The sequence below is a fragment of the Amaranthus tricolor genome, chromosome 3 (genome assembly GCF_026212465.1).
Source record: "Amaranthus tricolor cultivar Red isolate AtriRed21 chromosome 3, ASM2621246v1, whole genome shotgun sequence".
Taxonomy (NCBI): Eukaryota; Viridiplantae; Streptophyta; class Magnoliopsida; order Caryophyllales; family Amaranthaceae; genus Amaranthus; species Amaranthus tricolor.
In genome coordinates, this window is record NC_080049.1 from 28,346,231 (window position 1) to 28,371,384 (window position 25,154).

At 32.4% G+C, this 25,154-nt stretch overlaps 3 protein-coding genes across 3 annotated transcripts in view; 2 read left to right on the plus strand and 1 right to left on the minus strand.

Moving 5' to 3' along the window:
- On the plus strand, nt 1-6,025 carry LOC130808820 (lysine histidine transporter-like 8). Its single transcript, XM_057674333.1, has 5 exons — nt 1-490; nt 2,971-3,104; nt 3,675-4,102; nt 4,522-4,653; nt 5,374-6,025. Exons 1-5 carry the CDS (start codon nt 72-74, stop codon nt 5,857-5,859), a joined length of 1,599 nt encoding a protein of 532 aa, XP_057530316.1. The 5' UTR covers nt 1-71; the 3' UTR covers nt 5,860-6,025.
- A 5,313-nt stretch (nt 6,026-11,338) lies between these two features.
- Nucleotides 11,339-20,284, plus strand: LOC130808806 (probable leucine-rich repeat receptor-like protein kinase At1g68400). Its single transcript, XM_057674314.1, has 3 exons — nt 11,339-12,822; nt 17,877-18,200; nt 19,607-20,284. Exons 1-3 carry the CDS (start codon nt 11,478-11,480, stop codon nt 19,951-19,953), a joined length of 2,016 nt encoding a protein of 671 aa, XP_057530297.1. The 5' UTR covers nt 11,339-11,477; the 3' UTR covers nt 19,954-20,284.
- A 1,200-nt stretch (nt 20,285-21,484) lies between these two features.
- Nucleotides 21,485-25,154, minus strand: part of LOC130808886 (glycosyltransferase BC10-like) — a 4,717-nt gene continuing 1,047 nt past the window's right edge. The window contains exon 2 of the mRNA XM_057674426.1: nt 21,485-22,727. Coding sequence (XP_057530409.1) covers nt 22,071-22,727 — 657 coding nt within the window. The 3' untranslated portion in view covers nt 21,485-22,070. The remainder of the gene's footprint in view (nt 22,728-25,154) is intronic.

Sequence of the window (25,154 nt, forward strand, 5' to 3'; positions counted from 1 at the left end):
ACACCCACTAAGGTAATATATCAACCAAAACAAACACAATCAGAAACACAAACAGAAACTGAAAACCAGAAATGAAAATGGAGGAAAGAGGAGAAACAGAGCTAATATCAATCCCAGCAACACCAAGAGCAACATCAACCCCAGAAATACTGACACCCACTGGCCAAAGATCACCAAGACTACAACACCCAGCTACAACTACTACTACTACACTTCCTAAAGACTCTAAATCTGCTGCTTGGACTCCTTCTTCATTCATTTCTCCTAGATTCTTAAGTCCTATTGGGACTCCCATGAAAAGGGTTTTTGTTAATATGAAGGGTTATTTAGAAGAAGTTGGTCATTTAACTAAACTTAATCCTCATGATGCTTGGCTTCCTATTACTGAATCTAGAAATGGAAATGCTCATTATGCTGCTTTTCATAATCTTAATGCTGGTTTTGGATTTCAAGCCCTTTTTCTTCCTGTTGCCTTTTCTTTTCTTGGATGGTATTTTCCTTCTTTACTTAACTCCTCCTCTTCTTCTTCATCTTCTTTGTTTTTTTTTTATAAATTTGGGCTTGGGCTTGACCCGCATAACAGAAGAGTTGACTGCGTATAAAACTTCCATCTTAAAACCAATTGGTAATAGAAGTAGCCCATCAAAATTATATGTTAGTCAACCTCCCTCTAATCACTAAATCTCTGGAGAGACCTCTTAGATGCCAATCCATTAGTATTTGATTAAAAAAATGTGATATTTATTAATGGTTTGGCCCATTAGAATTTGTCTCTTTCCCCCTCTAATTGTTCGAAATGGGATCATATGTGATGGGTTTGGGTCATCATCATGTTCATGTTCGTAATATCCCCTTATAAACTTTATGATCATATTCTTGTCTGATGAGATAAGAAGGTTGCGATCAGTGACACCTTCTTATAACTAACTAAATCATAAATGGGTTTCCATTGTTCTATATTGTGGTTGTTTCAAGTAAGAGTACACACGCATATTTTGGGCAAACAAATTGTTCTTGATATAAAATAACAATGGGGGTTATTTTTTGTATTCTTAAAGTCTTAAGCTTTATTTCAAGTAATTAGAGTAAAATTTTAGTCAATGCAGAGCAAGAAGATGATTTGAGGTCCAATTTCTGTTCCATGGAATTTTATAATTGAAGACCAAACCAATTAGTCATAACTAATAACCTAGCATGAATCATGCCATAAATGAATTCTAGGAAGGACCACTTGTTTAAATCCTTGTTTCTATAAAAGAAAAAGGACATATTTGTTGGTCAAATCTATATCTCTAAGTGATTCTTTGGTCAAATTTGATTCTTTTTTTCTGTGTAATTTCAGCTTTTTAGAACTCCTTGTTGCTAATATGCTTCATGAATTCATAGAGAATAATAAGCATCATAGACAAATAGCTGGTGCCTGGTAGCGGGGTTGGCCCTAAGCAAGTGCAAAACGTGCTTATGTCTAGGGCCCCCAAAAAATATTAGTTTTCAACAAGTGCTAAGGTTTGAACTTTTCTATATATATACAATGGTTTAAGGTTCATAAATAATCTTTCGGCCCCTAGGGCCCTAGTAGATAGTAGTTTATGCCTTATATGTTCTCTTTCAGTTTGTACCATATGACTCAAAAAACTCTCATATACTTAGAGTAGTAGTTAGCATTTTGAATTGTCAGGCCTAGATTAATGTAATTAAAGGGAATAATTACAAGGTTAAGCAAGATAATTGGATTAGCAAAGGTAGGGGCAAATTCAGCTAGTATAATATAAGCCGAACAATCATTTTTAAATGTTTTATGTTACGTAATTTTTTATTTTTATATGTTACACAATCTATTTAAGTATTAATAGTGTTTATAATCAAATAATCTTGCTCAAGACTGTTCACAACTTAGGAAGATCTGCGCGTAGATTATCCTTTAGTGAGCAACATTATAGTTTTTTATGCAAACAAACTTTTGCTTTTTGCATACTTCCCATGATATTTTGACTTCTTGTTGCTAATTGCAGGGACCAGTAATCATTTATCTTGCTCTATTTTCATTTGAAAGGCCTTAAAGCATGGGACCATTTGATTCACATTTGTCAATTCTTAATTAAAAATGTTCATTTTTTTTGTATATTCAAGACTTGAGTGATATTGGCCTCTTTAGTGAAAATAATGATGGTTTCCAATGTCTTTGTGTAGTTTTTGTCTAACTTGGTGTTAAGCTTAGAGGATATCTTTGTTCTTTGTAGTAACAATTTATCCTCTTTTTTTTTTTTCTTTTTCTTTAGGCTCTCCCCATGAGTTCCTTTTCCATAGTACATAGTTTGATACTATCATTCCTTAGGTTTCGAGTTGGACCCTTCACTAGTCAAAAAAGTTTTATTAGTAATTCTTATATGTATCTTTTCTTCTAACAAAAGATACAAATAACCTGTTATTTGTAACATTTATTTGAACCAAAGATACAAATAATTGTTATTTATATATTTGATTTTCAAACAATTCAAATAACCACCTTAAAATCAAGATGCAAATAAGGATATTTCTACTAGTGCTTGGAATGTAGCACCATTGATTGTATCTATGACGATTTGACGCTCAGAATGTGGGCTCTCTAGTATCTTATCTACATCAGCTAGAGGTGTTTATTCAGGTCGTCGGGTCAGATGTTTCGGGTCGGTTTAAAATCGGATCTTATGTCCACATTGCTTTTTACATTATTTTAAATTCATTTTGAAGTCGGGTTCGGTTCCAAAGTCGGGTAAATATCGGATCTTTAGGTCTATTTTGAACACCTTTTGCACCAGCCATGTAACACATTTGCATGGTATAGTTACCTACTAGCCCATATATGAAATCCCAATCTCCATAATGGGCATCAGCTGTGTACTGCATGAACTGATGTTATTCAAAATGCAAATAACATTTGATAATTTCACGATTTCTTGATGGCATAACAAATATTTATATGCATCGCAGGGGTTGGGGTATATTTTCATTGACGATAGCCTTCTTCTGGCAACTATACACGCTTTGGGTTCTGGTTCAACTACATGAAGCTGTGCCAGGGAAAAGATACAACAGATACATCGAATTGGCACAAGCTGCATTTGGTAAGTATGTATATTGATTGCGTAATCTAATTGTGCAATCAACTCATATCAGCTTAAGCGTTTGATTGGGTTGGTTCCTTGATATGATATTAGAAGCCAACGTGACAAGATGCCACGTGTTCAAATCTCAACCACCCCTCATTTAAAGTGAAATATTTAGCACCAAGTATGAGGAGGGTATGTGCTGCATTTACCCTTCTAGCCAAAGGGCTCTCGTGTGAGGGGCGTGTTAGAGTATATAACGTATCTTAGCGCCTCACCCATCAGCTTAAGCTCTTGGTTGAATTGGTTTCTTGACATGGTATCAGAAGCCAGCATGACAAGATATCACGAGTTCTAATCTCAACCGGCTATTATTTACAGTGTAATATTTAGTGACAGGTATGAGGAGGGTCTAAGTTGCATATACGGATATACCCTTTAGTCCAAAGGGCTCTCGTGTGAGTGGCGTGTTAGAGTGTATAACATATCTTGGCGCCTGAACCATTAATTTAAGCTTTTGGTTGAGTTTCGGAAAATATTATTTACCAGCTTACCAGCTAGTATTCAGTCATTTTATTGACTATGCAGGGGAAAAATTAGGTGTATGGCTTGCACTCTTTCCAACAGTATATTTGTCTGCTGGAACTGCAACGGCTATAATACTTGTCGGAGGAGAGACTATGAAACTGTTTTTTCATATTGTCTGTGGTCCGCTTTGCTCATCTAACCCTCTAACAACTGTTGAGTGGTACCTTGTTTTCACTTCATTGTGCATCGTTCTATCACAACTTCCGAATCTTAATTCAATAGCAGGACTCTCACTCGTTGGGGCTATAACCGCCATCATCTACTCTACGATGATTTGGGTGCTTTCGGTGAGTCAGCCTAGGCCACCACAAATCTCTTATGAGCCGATGTCACTTCCTTCTGCATCGGCTTCTTTGTTTTCGGTTCTGAATGCTCTTGGAATAATAGCCTTTGCATTCCGAGGCCACAATTTGGCCTTGGAGATACAGGTATGGAATTTTCACATTGTTAAGTTTCGGCTAAATTGGTTCTATTAAGCGAATTACTAGTGAAATCATAATGAAAAAAACCATAAACCGATGATACGTTGGATTACTAAAAGTCTAAACGTGTGAAATATGCGTAATTACGAAATTTTATTGCACAGTGAAAATAAATAATTACCTTAAAAATTGTAATGTTGATTATGTGACATTATGACATACGATGATTTAGTGCGGGTTAACCCTCTCTTGCATAAAGGAGGGCTTATCTGTGCTGATGTCAAATGAAAAGTAGGGACTCTAATCTTTTGGGGTTAAGGTTCAGGCATTGTTGTATGACCTTCTTATAAGGTTTGCAAATAATCTTATCGTTTAAATCGGGTTGTTCTTTATATGTTTGAACTCATTGAACTTTGTTGTTCCAGGCTACCATGCCATCAACTTTTAAGCATCCAGCTCATGTGCCGATGTGGAAGGGAGCTAAAGTTGCATATTTTTTCATCGCGATGTGCCTATTTCCTATGGCAATCGGAGGGTATTGGGCTTACGGGAACCTAGTAAGTCCTTGTCGTTTACATATCTAATAATTTCACCTCAATGAATGCACATGTGCATATCATACATTATACTCCATATTATACAAAAAAGTTTGAAAAATTTTAAATGTCATCTGTTAAAGAGGGTTTGCCAAATAAAACTTATTTATTAGCTAAAAAACATGACAAGACATTTAATTTTGACCAATATCTCTATTATTAAAATATCTTTGTCTTGCATTTGTTTATAGCGAAATTGAGTAAATTAGAGAATATAAAAATACTACATAATATATTGTGGACAATTTCTAAAGTTACTGAGTTAATTTATACATATAACTATAAAATTGAATGTTTCCACTACATAATATCGTTGGCTTTATTTTTTGTAAATATTATGATATGAAGTACGTTTATAAATGTCGATGCTAATAAATCGTGCATAGCACGGGTTTCTACACTAGTAACTTATAATGTTAATGTTTATGATAATTTTTCTTACGAGTAGATGGGCATGGGTTTTGGATCCTAAAGGTCTAAACCCGATCCAACCCTAGTTTCTAAACTATAAAGTAAACTGAACGCAATTCCAGCTACACATGCCTTCAGGTGGGTCTTGTTGGACCCGACCCATACCCATCCCTACCTAAAGCGTGAGCATGTCGACCTCCACTTAACCAATTTTATACACAACATTTATGAAACTATGATGCCATAAACTGAACGCGATTCCTGCCACAGATGCCTTCAGGTGGGATGCTGACCGCTATATACGCATTCCATAGTCACGACATTGCAAGAGGTCTACTAGCAGTCGCATTCCTTTTGGTTGTATTCAACTGTTTGAGCAGCTTCCAAATATACTCGATGCCTGTATTTGATAGCTTTGAAGCCAGTTACACGAGCCATACTAATCGTCCGTGCTCAATATGGGTTAGGTCGGGATTTAGAGTATTCTACGGATTTGTGTCGCTCCTCATTGGTGTGGCTTTCCCGTTCCTGTCGAGCCTTGCGGGTCTGTTGGGAGGACTTACTCTCCCGGTGACATTTGCTTACCCTTGCTTCATGTGGGTGCTTCTAAAGCAACCCCCAAAACATAGTGCTAGTTGGTATTTCAACTGGATTTTAGGATGGTTGGGAATTGCTTTTAGCCTTGCATTTTCTATTGGAGGAATTTGGAGTATCATAACTAATGGGCTTAAGTTAAAGTTCTTCAAGCCAAGTTAAAAGAAGGCAAGGTTTATGATGTAATCTTATGTTTGAATGTGAACTGTGAGGACACAAACAATGTGCTTTTTTTTTTTTTTTTTTTTTTTTTTTTTTTTTTTTGTGTGATGTAAATTTTGAGATTAGTTTTGGTTCAATGAAAGGAAAAAATATGTGAGTTTTCTTATGTGTTGTTTTTGTTATCATGGTTTTGGTTGTATAATACTCCCTCTGAATCAATTTAGTTGTCTCATTTTCTTATTTGGCAAAGTCTTTTTAGTTGTCTCATTTCTATTTTTGTTAATCTTTTTTTACCTAAATATCCTTAATTCACACAAGTAATTACTAATATATCCCCATATACCTTACTTACCCAACTACCCTTCACTACTTACGCTTTACTACTTACCCTTTTTAATGGACCCCACACTATCCTTAATAACCGTGCTCAAGCAAATGGGACATCTAAATTGGTTCGGAGGGAGTATCTTGTAAACATATGCTGGTTATCTAGCCTTTCTAATAGGGTGGTAGTGGGCTGGGTTAGGTGAAGGACAGTGTATACACGGCACATATTTATTAATTTTTAATTCGATTTGAAATTTAGCATGATTTTATTTAAAATTAGTGGGTGAATAGGTTTAAGATTTTCATTTTTCCAAAATTATTACAGTAAATGTGAAGTATTTTTTGGCTTTCTTGATAAATAACAAACCATTTAGATCATTAGATGTTTAAAAGTTATTGTAAGGGGGTGTTTATAGTTTATTAAGTAATTTTTGCTTGCTTTGGCATAAATAAATAGTTGAATGGTTGATCCATTTAACACTAGTGTTTAGTAAACTAGCTTAAAAAATTTGTTATGATCAATTAACAAGCTACCTCTAGTTGCATATTGAAATCAGCTAGTCAAATCAATTAATAAAATTAAATTGTCAAATTAGCTATTAGTTATTTGCTAATCACTCTCAAATATTTTTTAATCAGACCAATAAATAATAGAATTTTCAAAATCGATTTGTGTTTTTGTTTTAGAAAGAAAAATGGTTAGTTCTTGTAATTAGATTGATCTCATGATTTGCATTGTATAACTACACTACGACTATTAAATTTAAATCCGACCTAATCCAAAACTCGACTGACAATTAGTAGGTCAGAGCTTGGAAAGTTTGATTCAATTGATTGGTAATTCCAAAAATATCATAATAAATTGAGTCACTCGTTCATAACTTAAATTTGATGGTTCTCGGATGTTTTCTTAATTTTGTCAACTTTTTCAATTTCATATAGTTATTTTTAGTCCAAATACTTTTAATTTTTATGTTTTGAATCAACATTTATTTGTTGTAAATTTAAAATTAATAGAGTTTTTTTATCATGGGGTGTTTGATAAATGCCTTTATGTTGGTTTTTTGACTTTTATATTTTTTGTCTGTCAAAAACAAAAAACATTTTTGATAAATGATTCTACAACTTTTAAGCCAAAATAAAAAGGTAAATTATTGTCTTTTTTCTTTTGCTTTTGACCTGTTGACTCACTTTTTAATTAATAAATAGATAACTAATAATACCTAATTTTATCAAATATTTCCTTAAACAAATGACAGCATACCCCATTTGTACCTATTATTAGTATTTTGATATGTTGTAGGCAAATATTTGATAAAGGTTAGATTATTAGAACATAATCCAAAAATTGGATTATTCACATTGAATTAGGGAAAGATTGGATTATTAATGTTAATTTTTTCCTAAAAAAACCAACAGTCAACGATCAACGGTCATTTGTAAACATCCTATATTTATATGTATCTATTTTTTTGGAAAAAACAATTAAATATCTTTTTAGAAAGTTTGACCTATTGGATCGATTTATATTCAACACACCTAACTCCAAACCAACTCTATGACCTGGCTTGAAATTGACTCAAAAATTCATCCCGACGACTTTGATGGTTCTAAGAACAACCCAGCCAATAAATACCGGTGGTGGTTGGGTTCTTTATATGAAACCCAGTTTCAGTGACGCGAGTAGCAATGCTCTGTATGGACTATGAATCGAGCGGATCCAATTTATTATGTTTAAACCCGGCAGATCCAATTGGTACTGGGTTGGGGATCCATTATCGGCGAACAACATAGGCCCTAGAGTAGAGGTGAATTTTTTGTACCGTTGGCAAGTGTTTTGTCCCATCTTTTTAACAGTTTTTCCTTGCACAAATTTGAAAATAAAAAATAGTTATTCTTGGGAAAGACCATCTCTAAGAGAGACGACCTTAAAACAAGAAGCCTATATATATTCAACGTCTCTCATTAAAATCGTCTCTCACAATAATTTGTAAATAAAAAATAAGCAATTTAAAATTTGTGTCAAATTTCAATAAATCATAAAATATAGTCCACCTTGATGAGGAACATTATTATTATTATTATTATTATTATTATTATTATTATTATTATTATTATTATTATTATTATTATTATTATTACCATATTAAAATTTCAATTCTAATTTATGATATTACGTTTTTACCATTTATAAAAACATATGACCGATTCAAATTAAAATGGAAGAATACGATTTTTATTGGGATACATTTTTAATGATAAGATCAGATGGCGATTCCACAATTCATTCACAATTTTTCACTAATTTATGTCACATCTAGACAACGATGTCCCTCTATGTTCACCCCCATTGCCTTGATCTCATATTTCCTTTCACGTTAGTCCCTTCCTGTCCATCCTCAATTTTTATATAAAGCATATAAAATTATTACTTTCTAATCTATTTCTTCAAATTTGCATTATAAATCACTAAAATTTAAATATGTGAGAATTTTCTAAGTCTTATAATACAAATCTAAAGAAACAAAAAATATAAATTTACAATAAATTATGGCTTGTAGACATCCTTATATTTCAGGAGTCAATCTTATTCTCAATCTTAATCTGTTCTCTAAGATGAAGCTCAAAGTTTGGTTGTAGACATCCATAGTTGGTTTGGGGCTATCATCGACCTTTTGGTTGATCGTAAGCCTTTAAATTTGTTCGTTTTAAACTTTTTGAATATGATTAGAATAAATATTTGTTATCTCCTTACAGGAGAGTTGTCCTACCCATTTATTGGGTTAATTCTACTCATATATTGAGTTTCGATCTCTCTCTCTTCGTGAGACCTTGGAGTTATGAAGTTTGGTTTGTAGTTGATTTTTTGGTAGAGATTAATGGAATAATGAAGTAGACACCAAAATTGCAATTATCATCAGCTACATCAAATTCAATTCTATCTCAAGACTACAACAGATCGAAGACTCCCTCGTAGAAGGCTATGTCAAACAGCGATGTGAAAGAGGATATTTAGAATTATCAGATCTCATATACAACAATCGTAGTTTTGTTAATTTTGAATTAACTTTGGTTAAAGTTGTTATGTACTTGCTAATTTTTTTTCTGATGTATATGTCGTATGACTCTTTATTAATGAATCAGATATTATTCAAAAAAGACACTAGTAATTGGCGTTGTTCTATTTCTGTGTTACATGTATGAAATGAAGTAAAAACCATTTCTCAAAAAGACCAAGAAGAACAAAGTTGATTAAACGAGATTTTTTTTGATTCGTTTCAATGTAAAGATTATTGATATTAAATTTATATATTTTTTATATATATTTAGAGATATTAAAAATTGAATTAATGTGATAAACTTCGTAAAAAATTAAACATTACAAGTATTTTGAAACGGAAAAAATATGATTCAAAATATCAGATAATGGCATGAAGCAATAATTAAAAAATAAAAAAATACCCAATAAATGGACTAGGGATACAGTATCCGACTGTTATTTCTCACCTATACGAAGTACTTCTTTTAATGCTTGCGTACCACTCTAGACCAATAATTCAATTCAGTAGTAGACAAGGCTTTAGATGTATACTAATTCTTCATGGTACAACTTCAATTAAATCAGCTCAAACTATTAAAAAACCGCTATTTATATAATTGATTATTTTGTTTTCATTGTTTCTTAATGTGTTTTTACTCATAAGCTTTTTGTATGAACTTAATTTTACGGTGAGACGGTCTCATACAAAATAAACTATTAAAAGTAAATTTCATATCACAAATTTTTGTATAAGATTTTATTGAAAGACAAATACTTGTTAATATTTTCTCCGTTTCATTAGGAGTATTTAATATACTTTTCTTATGTAACTACTATTTTAAATTACTTGCCATAGTACAACTTTAGCAAAATAACTAATTTGTCTGTTAGGAAGTTTTTTAGTAAATAACGGTGATTTGTTATTTTAATTTACCTTTTATAATTTTGTTTATTTTATTATTATAACTTTTGTCATTTTGTAGTGATTTACAAATCACGGTTATTGATTAGGAATTATATTTTGTCTACTCCCACTATTGCTTAATGGTATTTTCACAAGGAATGACCACAAAAATTTTAAAAAATAAAATCTTTTTAGATAGTAGATTTGAAATATATTATTTTATTGAATAATAAATTTAATGGGAGAAAAATGAGGATGATAATCATTAAAAAAATACAAAAATTATGTTAGCGGAAAAAACTTAGAGACATATAGTTAGTGGGAAACATATGGGTGGGGACCATAAAAATATATCATACTAAATTACTAATTAAAGCATGCCAAGCTCTCTATCACTATTCCTAACTGTTTCTAAGGTGAAATTGTACATTTTTAAACAACGTTGTACAGTACAACATGAAATGTTAAAATAAAATTAGTGAAAGATATATGAAAATCATACACATTATTAAAAATATTAAAATGAGGATGAACAATGTTATTTTAGTCCTAAATCTATGATTTAAATATAACGATTCTTTACGAAAACAACAAATGAAACAATCCAAAATGGCAAATGGGAATTCTTTAAGTAACATAGAGGGTATTTTTCTATTTTGTTCTTATTCATATTTCATTATCTTTTACACTATCTCTTTAGAGATTATAACGATCCTTTTAGCATAAAAATACTGATTTTTTTATGCATGTGCAAAAGCCTTATATAATAGTAAATAACACAAAGAAAGTAGATATGAAGTACTTCTTCTGTTAGTACTCATTCCATTCCTCAAACATGTTTCCATTTGTCATTTGTGGCATTCGTTGTTGTCATAAGAAATCTTTTTATTTATGTCATAAATTTTGAACAAAATTATTATTGTTCATCCTCATTTTTAATATTTTAATAAACTTTATTGTCCTCACATATCTTCCGCTAACTTCATTTTAACATTTTTATATTTATTATCTTTATTGAAATATTTTTTATTAGTTGTAATTCTCATAATCTTTTCACTAACTTTTGTCTAATATTTTTTATATTTATACTCTCTATTTTTTCTTTATTAAATTATTAATAAAATAATATATTCACCGTCTAAAAATTTATATATACTTCTTAATTTCAATGAATATAAAATTATTTCATCAATATATCGTTTATTTACCTTGTGATACCGTTGGGCGTTGGCATTTGTTTTGTCTCTACTCGGCATTATTTTCCTAATTACCCTTCAAACACCTTTCTCCCGATTCTGTCCCACTCCCACTCCTACTCCCACCACTAGGCTTCCCTTCCCTCCATTAATGGCGATTAGCAAACCTCCCCACTTCCATTTTCACTTCTCCCTCCTTCTTCTCTATACTCTTTTTCACTTCTCTACCTCTCTTACCTCCAATCCCGACACTCAACCCTTACTCTCCTTCAAACGCTCAGCCGATTCGACCAATTCTCTTTCCTCATGGAACCAATCAACTCATTTTTGTTCATGGTACGGCGTTTCTTGCCTTCAAAATCGCGTTTCGAAACTCGTCCTTGAAGACCTTAGCCTCCATGGAAATTTACCCACTTCCTTACTATCTCTTTCCCACCTCCGTGTTCTCTCTCTGAAGCATAACCAGTTTTCTGGTCCTCTTCCTGACCTTTCTTCTCTTTCATCCCTCAAACTTCTCTTCCTCTCTTATAACAATTTTTCTGGTTCTTTCCCACTTTCTGTTACCTCCATTTACCGCCTTTATCGCCTTGATCTCTCTCATAACAGTTTCTCTGGTGTAATTACTCAAAATGTTAACCGTTTGACCCATCTTTTGACTCTTCGTTTAGAGGAAAATGCGTTTTCTGGACAAATTTTTGGATTGGATCTTCCTAACATTCAGGATTTTAACGTTTCCGGGAACAAATTATCTGGTGAAATTCCTAAGTTTCTCGCATCTTTTCCTGAATCTGTGTTTTCAGACAACCTAGGTCTTTGCGGTCCGCCATTATTAAACTGCAAAGAAGTTTCAAACGATCCAACAAAACCCGGAAACGACGCCGTTGCACCACCTGTAGGACCCACCACAGCAGTAATATCATCTTCCCCAGTTCCCACAATGCCGTCAAAAATATACCCAACCGTAAAAAAATCGGGAAGTAATCGGGGAAGAATGAGCATGTGGGCAATAATCGCCATTATTGTTGGCGATGTTTTAGTTTTAGCTTCGATCAGTTTACTACTATACTGCTACTTCTGGAGAACCCATAAAAGCAAAAGGTCAGGGACAATTTCGGGCGGAGAAAAGATAGTGTACTCAGCAAGTCCATACCCGAATGGAGTAAATGGGTTGGAGAAACCGGGTCAAATGGTGTTCTTCGAAGGAGGAAAGAAATTTGAGTTGGAAGATTTATTGAGGGCGTCGGCGGAGATGTTGGGTAAAGGGGTGTTTGGTACGGCGTATAAGGCGGTGTTAGATGACGGAAATGTTGTTGCCGTTAAAAGATTGAAGGAGGCGCAAGTTAGTGGGAAGAAGGATTTTGAGCAACAAATGGAGGTTTTAGGGAGGTTAAGACATCCTAATTTGGTGAGTTTGAAGGCATATTATTTTGCTAGGGATGAGAAGTTGTTGGTGTTTGATTACTTACCTAATGCTAGCTTGTTTTGGCTTCTTCATGGTAAGCATGCTAATCTTTTCTTGTTATTATTGTTTCATTCTATTGATTTGGTCGATTATGTGTTGAGTTTGTTTGATGTAATCTCATGCTTGGAATGCTTGATTTTGTACAATCATCTTGTAGTAATTCTCTAATAATGAAAAATGTATTCAATGCATAGCATTTGGGTTATCGGTTGGGTGTCGAGTCAGATGTTTTGAGTAGGTTGTTTGACAAATAATTGTTAGTTGAAATTGGCCGAAATTGTTGGCTAATTTGTCTTCTAATAAGTCGTCTGTTTAAGCTAGCCGTTGAGTAAATATTTGTTAAACAGTAGTAATGGCACGTTGATGTTGCGACAACGTGAGTGATACAATATTGTAATGTTAAATAGGGCTGAAAGCATAAGTTATCCCTTGAAATTATTCACAGTGCGATCTTTTACACCGATGAAAAATATGGGTTTGTATTGTTGAAAGCGTTCACAATGTGGCCAATGTGATACGACTATATTTCAAATTGTCTTTTGGTTTTTATTAGTTGTTAAAGATAGTGACATTTCTCCTTATAACATATTACTGTCTGCAACAACTAATAAAAATCAGAGGGAGTATCAAGCAAGATTAGGGAATGATAAGAAAAGAATTACTATTAAAAAAACTTGGTGATCTAATGTAGAAATAGAGTGTAATAGTGAAGGATGAGAATTGGAGCAATAAAAATGGAGCCTTTTTAGGAAGCAAGTAGGAGGTGAGTAGGGGTAAGTTGGGACTTGGGAGTATTATAAAATGGGATACTCCTTCCTACATGGTGAGGTGACTGGTGTGGTGTGGGTCCATTTATTGGCCTGTCTGCTTACTGCCTCAATCTTAATAATGCTTAGGTAGTAGCGTCTTGCCAGGATTTGCATGTGATGTGTGTTAATGTTTAACTTATTCTAAAATTCTATAGGGACCTTTATTCATTAGTACCTTTTATTTTTTTAATTATTAACAGATAATTTTTATATTTAATTTTTAATTTGTAAGTTAAAATATAATTAAATAAAATTTTATTTAATTTGTTTTAATATAAATTTATTTTAATTATTTATAATTTTTAACTAATTATAATTAGAGATATTTAAAACTGAAAAGTGCATATAAAATATTAATTATTTATAATTTTTAATTAATTATGATTAGAGATATTTAAAACTGAAAAAGTGCATGTAAAATTAAATGATACTCCCTCCTATCCACCTTAAGAGTCTCATTTAACTTTTCACGGATTTTAAGGAGAGTCAAGTGACACTTTAAGGGTAAGAAAGAGAGTGGTATTATGGGTTTTTAATGTAAGGGAAGAAAATTAGTATGGGTAATGGAGGGTATAATTGAAAATAGGATAAAACTACTAAGGGCATAAAAGTCAAAAATCCATATCAAAAATAGAAATGGAACAATTAAGGTGATTTAACCATAAAAGAAAATGGGATATATAAGCTGAATAGGAGGGAGTACATCTATACATTTTTTTTTAATTTAGCTACTGTACTAGTCAATCAATTAGGTCAAGTATATTGCAAGAGAAAACAATAGGAGGGTCTGGTTATTGGTGTATTCCAAATTCTATTGGATTCCTAGACGCACCAAAAAGTCCAAAATTGACACATGTTGACATTCTATCTTTTAATTTTATTTTATTTTTCCTTGTGAATGGTCACATTTTCATATTCTCCAAGGCTATTTTTACGTTGCATGTCTACAGAGTTGGCAGATGAACAAAACAATAGAAAACAAACTCAAGAGAAGGGAATTTGAGATATTTGTTAATATTATTATGCCTGTTTCAATTTACTTATAATATTTGTCTTTTCAGGCAGTTGAATGCACTAATTTAATATTTAATATCTCTAATTATGTATTATAAAAAATTATAAAAATTTGATATTAATAATCACTGCAATGAAACGAATCAAACAAGATTTCACTTAACTACGTTTTAACCAATAGATTAAAAACTAATCACAAATCAAGAGTGATGAATAAATAGTGTAATTTTTCTAATATTGCAACTAATTTGAAACGGAGAAAATATAGCATACTAAGTAAAGTTTTTGATTACACATTAGTCAGATTAATGTGAGATTGAATATTAAAAAAAGGGGGTGAAAATATTTTGGTATAAGAAAATGTTGCCAAGTAAAAGTCACCGACAAAAAAAATGCCTCAATTTCTTGAATTTGAGGGAGTAGTTATCTACTTTCATTTGTTTAAATAAGTTCTATATAATAAATTTCGCTATTTTTAGATAAATTTAGGATCCTATATAAATATATTTAAATTTATAAATATTAATGACAAATTATGTATAAGTTTATTTTTCGTTTAAAAGAATATATCTAATGAGAACATGAATTGAAAAAGAAGAGAGTAACCATTTTAAATTTTGATGTCATTATGGAAGTGAAATTAAGCAATGTAATATCCACTATCCAGTCATCTTGTAAAAAAAAAATGTAGATTCAACACAAGGTTAATTAAGTCATATAATTAGGAGCATAATTGCACGTGCGACGAAGATACGCTTTAGCATAGGAAGTGAAGATACTTCCTCTATCCCATAAAATGAGAATAATTTAATTTTTAGGGTGTCTTTGGATTGGATGTAAATATTTAAGGGGGAAATAAGGTGAAAGTAATAAAATAAAAGTAAATAAAAATATATTTGAAGTAGTTGAGATAGTTGTGAAGACGGTGAAATAAGTATGAAATAAAAATAATAAAGGAAAACGAAGATGATTTTCTCCCCCACTCTCCCCTAAGATAAATATTTATCCCACAAAATTAAAAGTTTCTTTCATTTTTCATCACTTTGCAACCATTCTTCTACCTCTACAACAATAAAATTTCACTAATTTCTTATTTATCAACTTCATTTTCTTACTTTAACTTTTTTTCACCCCTTAAATATTTACACCGAATCTAAGCATGCCCTAAAGTTGTTATTAAATTTGTCCTATTTTTATTTCTAACTGTATTTCACTTTTTTTCTAATTTTTATCTTTTTATTTTATTCACATATTTTTTTCATAAAATATACTCCCTTCGTTTTTTAATATTTTTTTCAGTTAGAATATTCCACTCAAGCGAAGCTATACCCCCTTGTTGAAAATGCAATCTTTCATATTTTTGGCTTTGACCCCCTGCTAATATGATATATAGTTTAAAGAGTGTAAAAATATAACAAAAATTACTAAAGCTCAATAGTTAAAATAACACATTTGTAATTTATGGAAGTTTGAATATTTTTGAGAGATATATGAAAAAAATAATATATTCATTTGAGATTTTATTAGATTCATTTTAATATATATTTTATTATCATATAAATTTTATAATATTAATCAGAGATATGTAGACATAAAAATTACTTTAAACATGTATGCAAAAAATATACGGGAATAACAAAAAAGTACGGAGTATATTGTTTACTACCGGATAAAGGGACTAGAAGAAGGATGCACGTGAAGTAACACTCCCTAGTCCCTACCAGGAAAGTATTTAGGTGAACAGTTTGTGTAGAATAATTGAGGTGAGTTTATTTATTTATTTATTTATTTTTTGGGAATAATTGAGAGAGTTTGTTGTAGTCTTTATTAGTGAAAAATGAAAACAGCTCCTCACATAAACGTCATTGCCCTATTTTTGGAACTTGAGAAATTTTGTTACACAATTTTCTCAAAAGCTTAGTCTCCAATATCTTTTAAAGATTGAACATTCAGAATTAAGGGAAAGCAACCATTTTCACGGGCTTTATCTTTGCCTTTTTGTTCTTTTCATGCCTTTATTTTCCCATTTTACTCTCCAATCAAAGAAAGCCAACCCCAGAATATCTGCTTATATGTGTGCTCCACTTTCTATTTTACTAACTGTAATGGGAAAATGGTAGAAACTAGCACATAGAAGTATATTATACATTCCATATTTTAAAGAAAATTTACATTTTTTGGGGGGGTAATATGTGATAATTCATACTTCCTCCTTGTTTCCTAATAGTTTGCTACATTCACTTTTGCAAACACCAATTATGAAACAATATAGTCTTATAATTTATGCTTTATGTATAACAAAAATAGTAATGGGGTGTTTGGCAAAATAGGTTATTTGGATAATTTTAGCTTATTTGTAAGAGGGTTGGATGGTAAAATTAATTAATCTCTTATTTGGTAAACTAGCTGGTTGAATCAGATTATTGTTATGAATAAGCTATTTTTGAATAAGTTACTCATAGCAGCGAGTTCAAAATCAGCTGGTCAAATTAATTAATAAAATCAGGTGGTCAAATCAACTATCAGCTACCAACATTCAACCTTTTGCCAAACCTTCTAAGTGGGTTATTATTTCAATCATCTCAAATATATTTTCTTATTATTGCAACAACACAACATTTTATTGCACTAATGTCATCAAATGGCTCCCACCTAGGGTAGGGTTTATGTAACCTTATGTCCTTATCCTTGTTTTACACTTATTTGTGATAATAAAGAGATTATTTGCTATTGACTCTTGGTATTAAATATTTGTAGATTCTCATGAATAAAAAGTGCACTTGATTTAATGTAGTTCAAATAACTACCACTTTAATTTTATTTTCTCTCTTGATTTGTTGGGCTATCATGAACTGTTAGGAGGTAGTTATGCATATAACAAAATCAAGCAAACCAAGTGTTCCTGTACTCTGTTAATTTCTATGGACCATATGCATGTGTGTGTAATAATTGTCAAGGAACCAACTCAACCAAAAGGTTAAGCTTATGGTTGAGGTCTCAGGATATGTTATATACTCTAACATGCCTCCTCACAAGAGAGCCTATTGGGCTAGAAGTGTGGATGCGTGCATGCGCTAAATATTTCACTTTAAATGAGGGGTAATTGAGATTCGAACCCGTAATCTCGTCACTTTGGCTAAACTTATGGGTGAGGCCCCAAGTATGTTATATACTCTTAACAATGACTAGTGCAGAACAGCAGAAGTAATATGTTTTTGGCTTTAGAATCCTCTAAAGAAGAAGATTGTTTTCTCTTACGCTGCAGGGAATAGAGGACCTGGACGGACCCCATTAGACTGGACAACGAGACTAAAAATAGCAGCTGGAGCAGCAAGAGGAGTAGCGTTTATTCATGATTCATGTAAAGCATTGAAGCTCATTCATGGCAACATCAAATCCACAAACATCCTCATTGATAAAGCTGGCAATGCTTGTGTTTCCGACTTTGGTCTTTCAAGCTTTGTTCCTGCGTCAACCATCAATTCAAGATCCAATGGCTACCGTGCTCCAGAAACTCTAGATGGTCGCAGGCTCACCCAAAAGGCTGATGTCTACTCTTTTGGAGTCTTGTTGCTAGAGCTACTTACAGGCAAGTGAATTTATGCTTAATAAATCTCTATACAATTGGTGATTATACCGCATGAAATAAATAGGGAAAAACTATTATCTTAGATTTAAAAGAGATTTCTTATAAGAAAGATATCTCTCATGTCTAGATTTTATATTTATTTGATTTTCCTTGAATACCGATAGATGGCCTGTATAATCCTACATATTGAAGTGACTAGAATACTTGGGGATGTTATTCTTTAATATTACTTTTAAAAGATAGGAAAACATAACATGGCCATTGCATACAATTTCAACCAGTTTCACACCTTCAAGAATATACAGACTCTGTCTATTCTTAACATTCGAGATCAGAGCCACTAAACCACAAATTGGCATGAGTGAAAGTCTGTGAACTGGTTCATGTCCATGACAGAAATTGCTAAATCATGGTTTTAGTTTGAAGCACTATCTATGTATGAGGAGAAAACTAGTTCTCGCTTTATGTCCAATCTTCTGGTTTTCCTATTTTCCCTTGACGAAGTAGTAGTGGAGTATCCTATTGTGATTTATGAAGAGCTAAATGCTTAAGCTTGAGACAATGCTCGCAACATGACAAATAGATTAGCCAGGTATCAAAAGATAAACTGCTGTGATGGCGAGTTCAGTCAATTGCTCCCTCTATTCCCTTGAGTTTCCCCATATCCCCTTTCAATGCGCGGTTTTATGTCTCCTCAGTGAATACTCAAATTGATGGAGCCATGGAGGGAGTAAGTCGGATTTTCTTCATCAAAGGCTTGCTTGATGACACTGTTAGCACAAGCCTAAATCTGTAGTAATCCTTCAGGATTCACTGACTGCAGTATTGCAGCTTAATGGTAGAAACTCAGCCCTAGTCCCTAGACAATATACCGCAACAAATAATCCATTTGTTGGCAGTCTCATTCAATGCTCAGAGAGAACATTGCATTTCATAGTAGATGGAAAAGAAACATTTATTTGCCTCTATTTTCTGCTTGCTTATATGGGGATCTATCTACTTTTTGTGGGACTGGTTTAGGACAGACTAGTGATTGGTCAGACTTGTGGAACTTAACATCCAGTACAAGAAAACTGGAGGCATAACTGTAAGTGCCCTTAGTCATGTTCATTTTGATAAATTTGTTATCGGGCTTGTACACCAACATGACCTGCATAGGAGGAGAGTTGGCTACACATAATTCCGATGAGGTTCCATCCTAAAATCAATTGGTATTAGGAGTAGCCCATCAAGTTTATACTTAAGTCAACTTTTCTCTAATTCATTGATGTAAGATCACATGTGGGTCATTTTCCAACATATTTGTCCTGCTTAATCTGACAAAGTACAATCATATAGAAAATACTTTCCATTCCATTATGCCAAATTATAACTTCTTACTTTCCTTTACCTTTTGTGGCTTACAGGAAAGTACCCATCAATAGTCGAGGGAAGTGGACCTTACGGTACAGTAGGAGTTGGCGGTGTAGTGGATCTGCCTAGGTGGGTTCAGTCAGTAGTAAGGGAAGAATGGACAGCTGAAGTTTTTGATCTTGAGTTAATGAGATACAAGGACATTGAGGAGGAGATGGTTGGCTTGTTGCAGATTGCCATGGCTTGTACCTCAGCTTCTTCTGACCAACGACCAAGGATGAGTCAAGTACTCAAAATGATCGCGGAGATACGGGGTGTTGAAGTATCACCATCACACGATAATTTTGACTCCGAGTCACCTTCTGTGTCTGAGGATACGACTGGTGGTGTGAGTCAATAATGACGCGAAACAGGTTTTGGGCAGTGAATTGGAGGTAGCCATTACGAGTTTATCACATAGTGATGTAAATTAGGTTTAAGTAGTTATATGCTGGTTTTGTTACATTTAGTCCATTATTAATAGTTGATAGAGAATTAGAGGTTATGTTATTGAAATTGTAGATGTTTTGATGTAAAATGCTCTTCATGGTTGTGGTTCAATCTAATATTCAGCAATGAGCTGGTGTTTAGTCAAGATGGCGCCTAATGTTTATCCTATGTGCTTACTTCCCCTTCCTTGAAAAGACCTACAAAACTTGCTTCCTTAAGTTGTTAAGAACTATTATTAATCACAACTTGTATGCGACAGTCTCTCACAAGAGTCGTCTCACTGAGAGACCCAATTAATCCAAATTATCAGTATATGGCTCCTTGTTTTTAAATCCTTTCACCGAGAGATGATCTCTTACAAGAGTAGCTCATTGTTAATTGGGTCTGGGAAGAGATGAAAGACGATAAATCATCATCATCTTATCCAGTGTATCCCGCTCATAGAAAAACTATAGACAGGGTTTGTGGAGGGAAGGACGGCAACAACTCATACACATAAAGGAGAGCACGACCAAAGGAGTCCTCCGGCTCGAGGAAGATAATAAGACGTAGCTACCCGAAAAAGATAAATTAAATGCATATAACTAAAATACGTAAGTAGAAGCAACTACAAAAGATAACAAAACAGAATACGAAACTAATAATAAAAGAAGCGAGAGAAGCAAGATGGCAAGAACAACCAAAGGTAACCTAAGAGAACATCAGTAGTCTATGACATGGATATGGCGCCTCCAACTACCCCTATCCCTAGTCAGGTCCTCAGAGAGGTTTAACTCATGTAAGTTAATTCTTATTTGCTTATCTCAAGTTCTCCTGGGTCTTCCTTGACCCCTCTTACCCTCTACTATAATACTTTCTACGCTCCTCACCAGGGTGGCGAAAGTCTTTCTCTGCACATGTCCAAACCACCTCAATCTATTTTCGCGCATTTTTCGAGAAATAGGGGCTACCCCTAGTTTGTCCCTAAACTCTTGGTTCCTAATTCGATCCATTAATGCGTGCCCACACATCCACCTCAGCATACACATTTCTGTGACTTCCATCTTATGTTCAAAAATCTTCTTTATAGGCCAACATTCGATCCCATATAGCAGAGCAGGTTTGATTACCGCCCGGTAGAATTTTCCTTTTAACTTGCTTGAGAATTTCCTATCACATACACCGCGGTGGCTGCTCGCCACTTGAGCCAACCCGCTTATATACGATGATTTACATCGCCGTCAATCTCTCCATTCCTTTGAATGATCGATCCTAAATACTTGTATTTGGTCGTACTTTTACACAACTGCTTCATCAATGGACACCTCTGGTTCACCTACCGTTGCTGTCCCACCAAAGTCATAGTGCAAATACTCGATCTTCGTACGACTAATGCCCAACCCTTTACCTTCTAAAGCTCCCCTCCACTCATTCAATTTGTTACTAACCTCCTCTCTACTTACTGCTACCAGCTTGTCATCAGCGAATAGTATGCACCACGGTACCGCCTCCTAAATAGATTTTAAAATCTCTTCCATAATGACAGTATAAATGAAAGAGCTTAGAGTCGATCCCTGATGTAGTCCAACTTTAACCGGAAAAGATTTTGTTCTCCCCACCGGTGTTTGAATGTTAGTCGAAACTCTGTCATACATATCCCGTATAGCCTCAATGTACAGTGGGGAAATACCTCTAGCCTTAAGGCTATCCCATATAACACGTCGTGGTATGCTATCATATCTTTTCTCTTAATTATGAAATGGACATTGACTTGCAAATTGTAACCATACTAACACATTAAAACGAAGCACAAAGAAAGGTTGGCAAATAGTCCATATGAATATGTATTATCACAAAAAAATCGGTACAGATGAAAGAGAAAACTGACAAACATGCTTCTAGAGGAGAACAAGTAAAGCAAAACGAGAAGAAAAGTTGATTTTTTACTATCTAACATAAACAAAAGCCGAATTTCAGCTAGATTTTATACTTACATTACATAATAATTACACAAATCAAAAAATAAAATATAAAAAATCTGAATAATTATCAAAAACCCATAACTTGGGGTGAAAGTTTTAGTAACCTAGTAAGTGTATTAGGCATAAACTTCCTAGCAAATAAGAAACAAATATTAGTAGTATTCTTCCCAATTATCCCATTATGTTTACAATTGTCCCCATTTTGTAACCTCCTCAAAAAACGAACGCTAATATCATTACTCCCATATTTAGCAGGGTGACATCCACCCTTACTCCAATCAACCCAAGTTAAACTCCGATTCGAGTTTCTCCCTTTCGAATTCATGTTCATCCAAGTAGCCAAGTAATGTTCATCGGCACAACACGCATACTTTTTACATGAATTCTTGAACAGCAAGAAATGACGGCGATCCGATAAAATTTCTTCGCTAAGTTTTCGATTGATTTCGAACCACTGCGATCCTTTTCGCCAATCTCGGATCGTGATTGTGGGGCCCATTAGTTTGGGTTTGTAGCGGCCTCGTGCTACCGGGCCGGGTTTATCGTAGGATTCGATGTGGGTTTGGGTTGAGTTGATTAGGTATGAGTAAATGGTGGTGAAGTTGAAGAGAGGAATGCAGGATTCTGATAGAAGGATGAAGCGTTGGTTTGATTTGTCTTGGAGTGCATTTGCTAGTAATCGTAGTTCTGCTTCCATCATGCTGAATCTTCCCCATTCCACTTTCTGAAAATTATTATGATTTTACGTTTGTGAAAAAAGTTTAGTAAATTACAATAATAACGTACAACAAAAATGTTATGAAATAGTTTTATACTGCCTCCTATTCAGCTGAACTGTCCCATTTGACTTTTCACACTTGCCGAGGCAACATTTTAACTCTTAATATCTCAAATTATGCTTAATTAAAAATTATAAAAAGTTGATATTAATAATCCTTGTATTGACAAATCAAACAAGATCTCATATGACTATGTTTTAACTTATAGATTAAGAGTAAAATACAAATTAAGAGTGATAAGTGAATAGTGCCAAAAAAAATGGGACAATTCAGCTGAATAGGAGGTAGTATAAGATAAATTCATACAATTAGTTATTTTAAGATTGTAATTGTTATATTAATAATAAATTTAATATGATAAAAATTAATTACTACAATATCCTGATGAAGACAGTAAGTCTACAATGAGTCATCTCAATAAAGATTATCTCACTGTGAGATTGTTTCATTTAATTATTTGTATAATATTTTCTCTGTTTCATTATATTTGTTTAATTTTACTATTTATGCAATGCATTGTGTTATTTTGATTATCTGTATTAATATTATAAAAGTATATGATTATACGATTCAAATAAGATTTCACTTGATTATATTTTTTGTTACACATCAACCGCAATATATAAAATAAGTTTAAACGATTAATAGTATCAATAACCGTAATATAGCGAGTATTTCAGATTAGAAGTATATTATTGATCTAATTCAAGTATAAACCTAAGTTTTTGTTGGAAGTATCGGAAGCTAATGGTTCTCAAGCAAAGATTACGGAGGCTTTGATTAATTTTTCATTTTCTTATTCATTACTCCAAGTATTAATAATATTTTTAAATAGTTGAGGTTCTTTATTTTTGGGCTTATTTGGTCGAACACATAAAATAAATTTTAAAATTGCCTTTAATATTTATTAGAGTCATTTATGAAAGAGAGTGCATGCTATGATTATACTTTTAATATTTTAATATATAATAATTATCCTTTACTAATATTAGGTCTTATAATTTGAATAAATTGAATTTAGCCGTTCAACATCATGATCACAAGTCAATTTTTTTCTTTTCCTAAATCATTTGATTTATTTTTAAAAAAAAAACTTTAACATAAATCTATCAACTAAATTAATTCCATTTGTTTTTACATTTTTCGGCGAGACATTTCAAAAATTAATATATTTAATTTAAATTTTTTATTTAAAAAGATAATAGAGTAGGACTCTTTTACCTTTCACTAGTAGAACCTCTATAATTTAAGAATGTTATTATTATTACTTCCTTCATTCCAAAATACTTGCATTAAATACATTTTTGCCTAATTCAATGTGTTTGTCAGATTGTTTATATCTAGAGTTATACATAACTAAAAATTATAGAAAATTAATTATGAAAATATGCGACGAGAAGAATAAAACAAGATCCTATGTGACGATATTTTTTTCTCATATAATAGCCAATATGTAAATTATCATATAATAATAAAAAATGTAAAAATTAATTTAATATAAGTAATATAAAATGGAGAAAATATTTACTTATAATTATATTTATAGTAATAAACCTTAGCTAATAAAAGGCCATTCAGTTTCAAAAAGAAATAAATGACTTCCACACGTAATAATGTGAATGAACATTTAACTAAAAAAGACTTCAAATTAGAATTGGTTTTTGACCCAACCCAAAAACTATATCTCTTCTCCGATATTTACGTGACCAATACGGGATTATGATGTATATTTACATTAATTACATAATTAATATCTGTAATTATTTTGATTTGTATAATAATTGATTGACATTAAAATATCATTATTATATAAACATTGATAAAAATATAACAGTAAGCCAGTAAAATATAAAATAGAATTATTTAATTAAAGTAAAAGTAAATACTAATAAAGCTTGTTGAACTACCAATAAGCAATGTCTTATCCTTTAACTTTTTATATAGAAGTATAAGTGTATAACTTTTAAGTTAATAAGTTATTATATTTTATATTTATTTATGCATGTGTATTAAGATTTTTATATTTGATGATTGAATAAGAAATTGAGAGAAATTTAATCATTTTGATAAGTAATAAGAGTCGAATTTTTATAAAAAAGGTGAAAATAAAATTCTCAACTAATAGACTATCTCATTATTTTTATATTGATAGAGTTGAATATCCAAGTTATAAAATTAAAAGATAAAAAAAGAAAAGTTGTCAAAAATAATCTAACTTTCACCCGGTCATCCACTACAAATAATTTCATTTTTGGATTATTATTTAATTAATTTAACCTTTGATATGTATTTGCTTTCAACATAATCAGTGATTAGAATCACCACAACCCCACTACTCCCTTCCACATTGGTTATGTAAAGAGAAAATACAT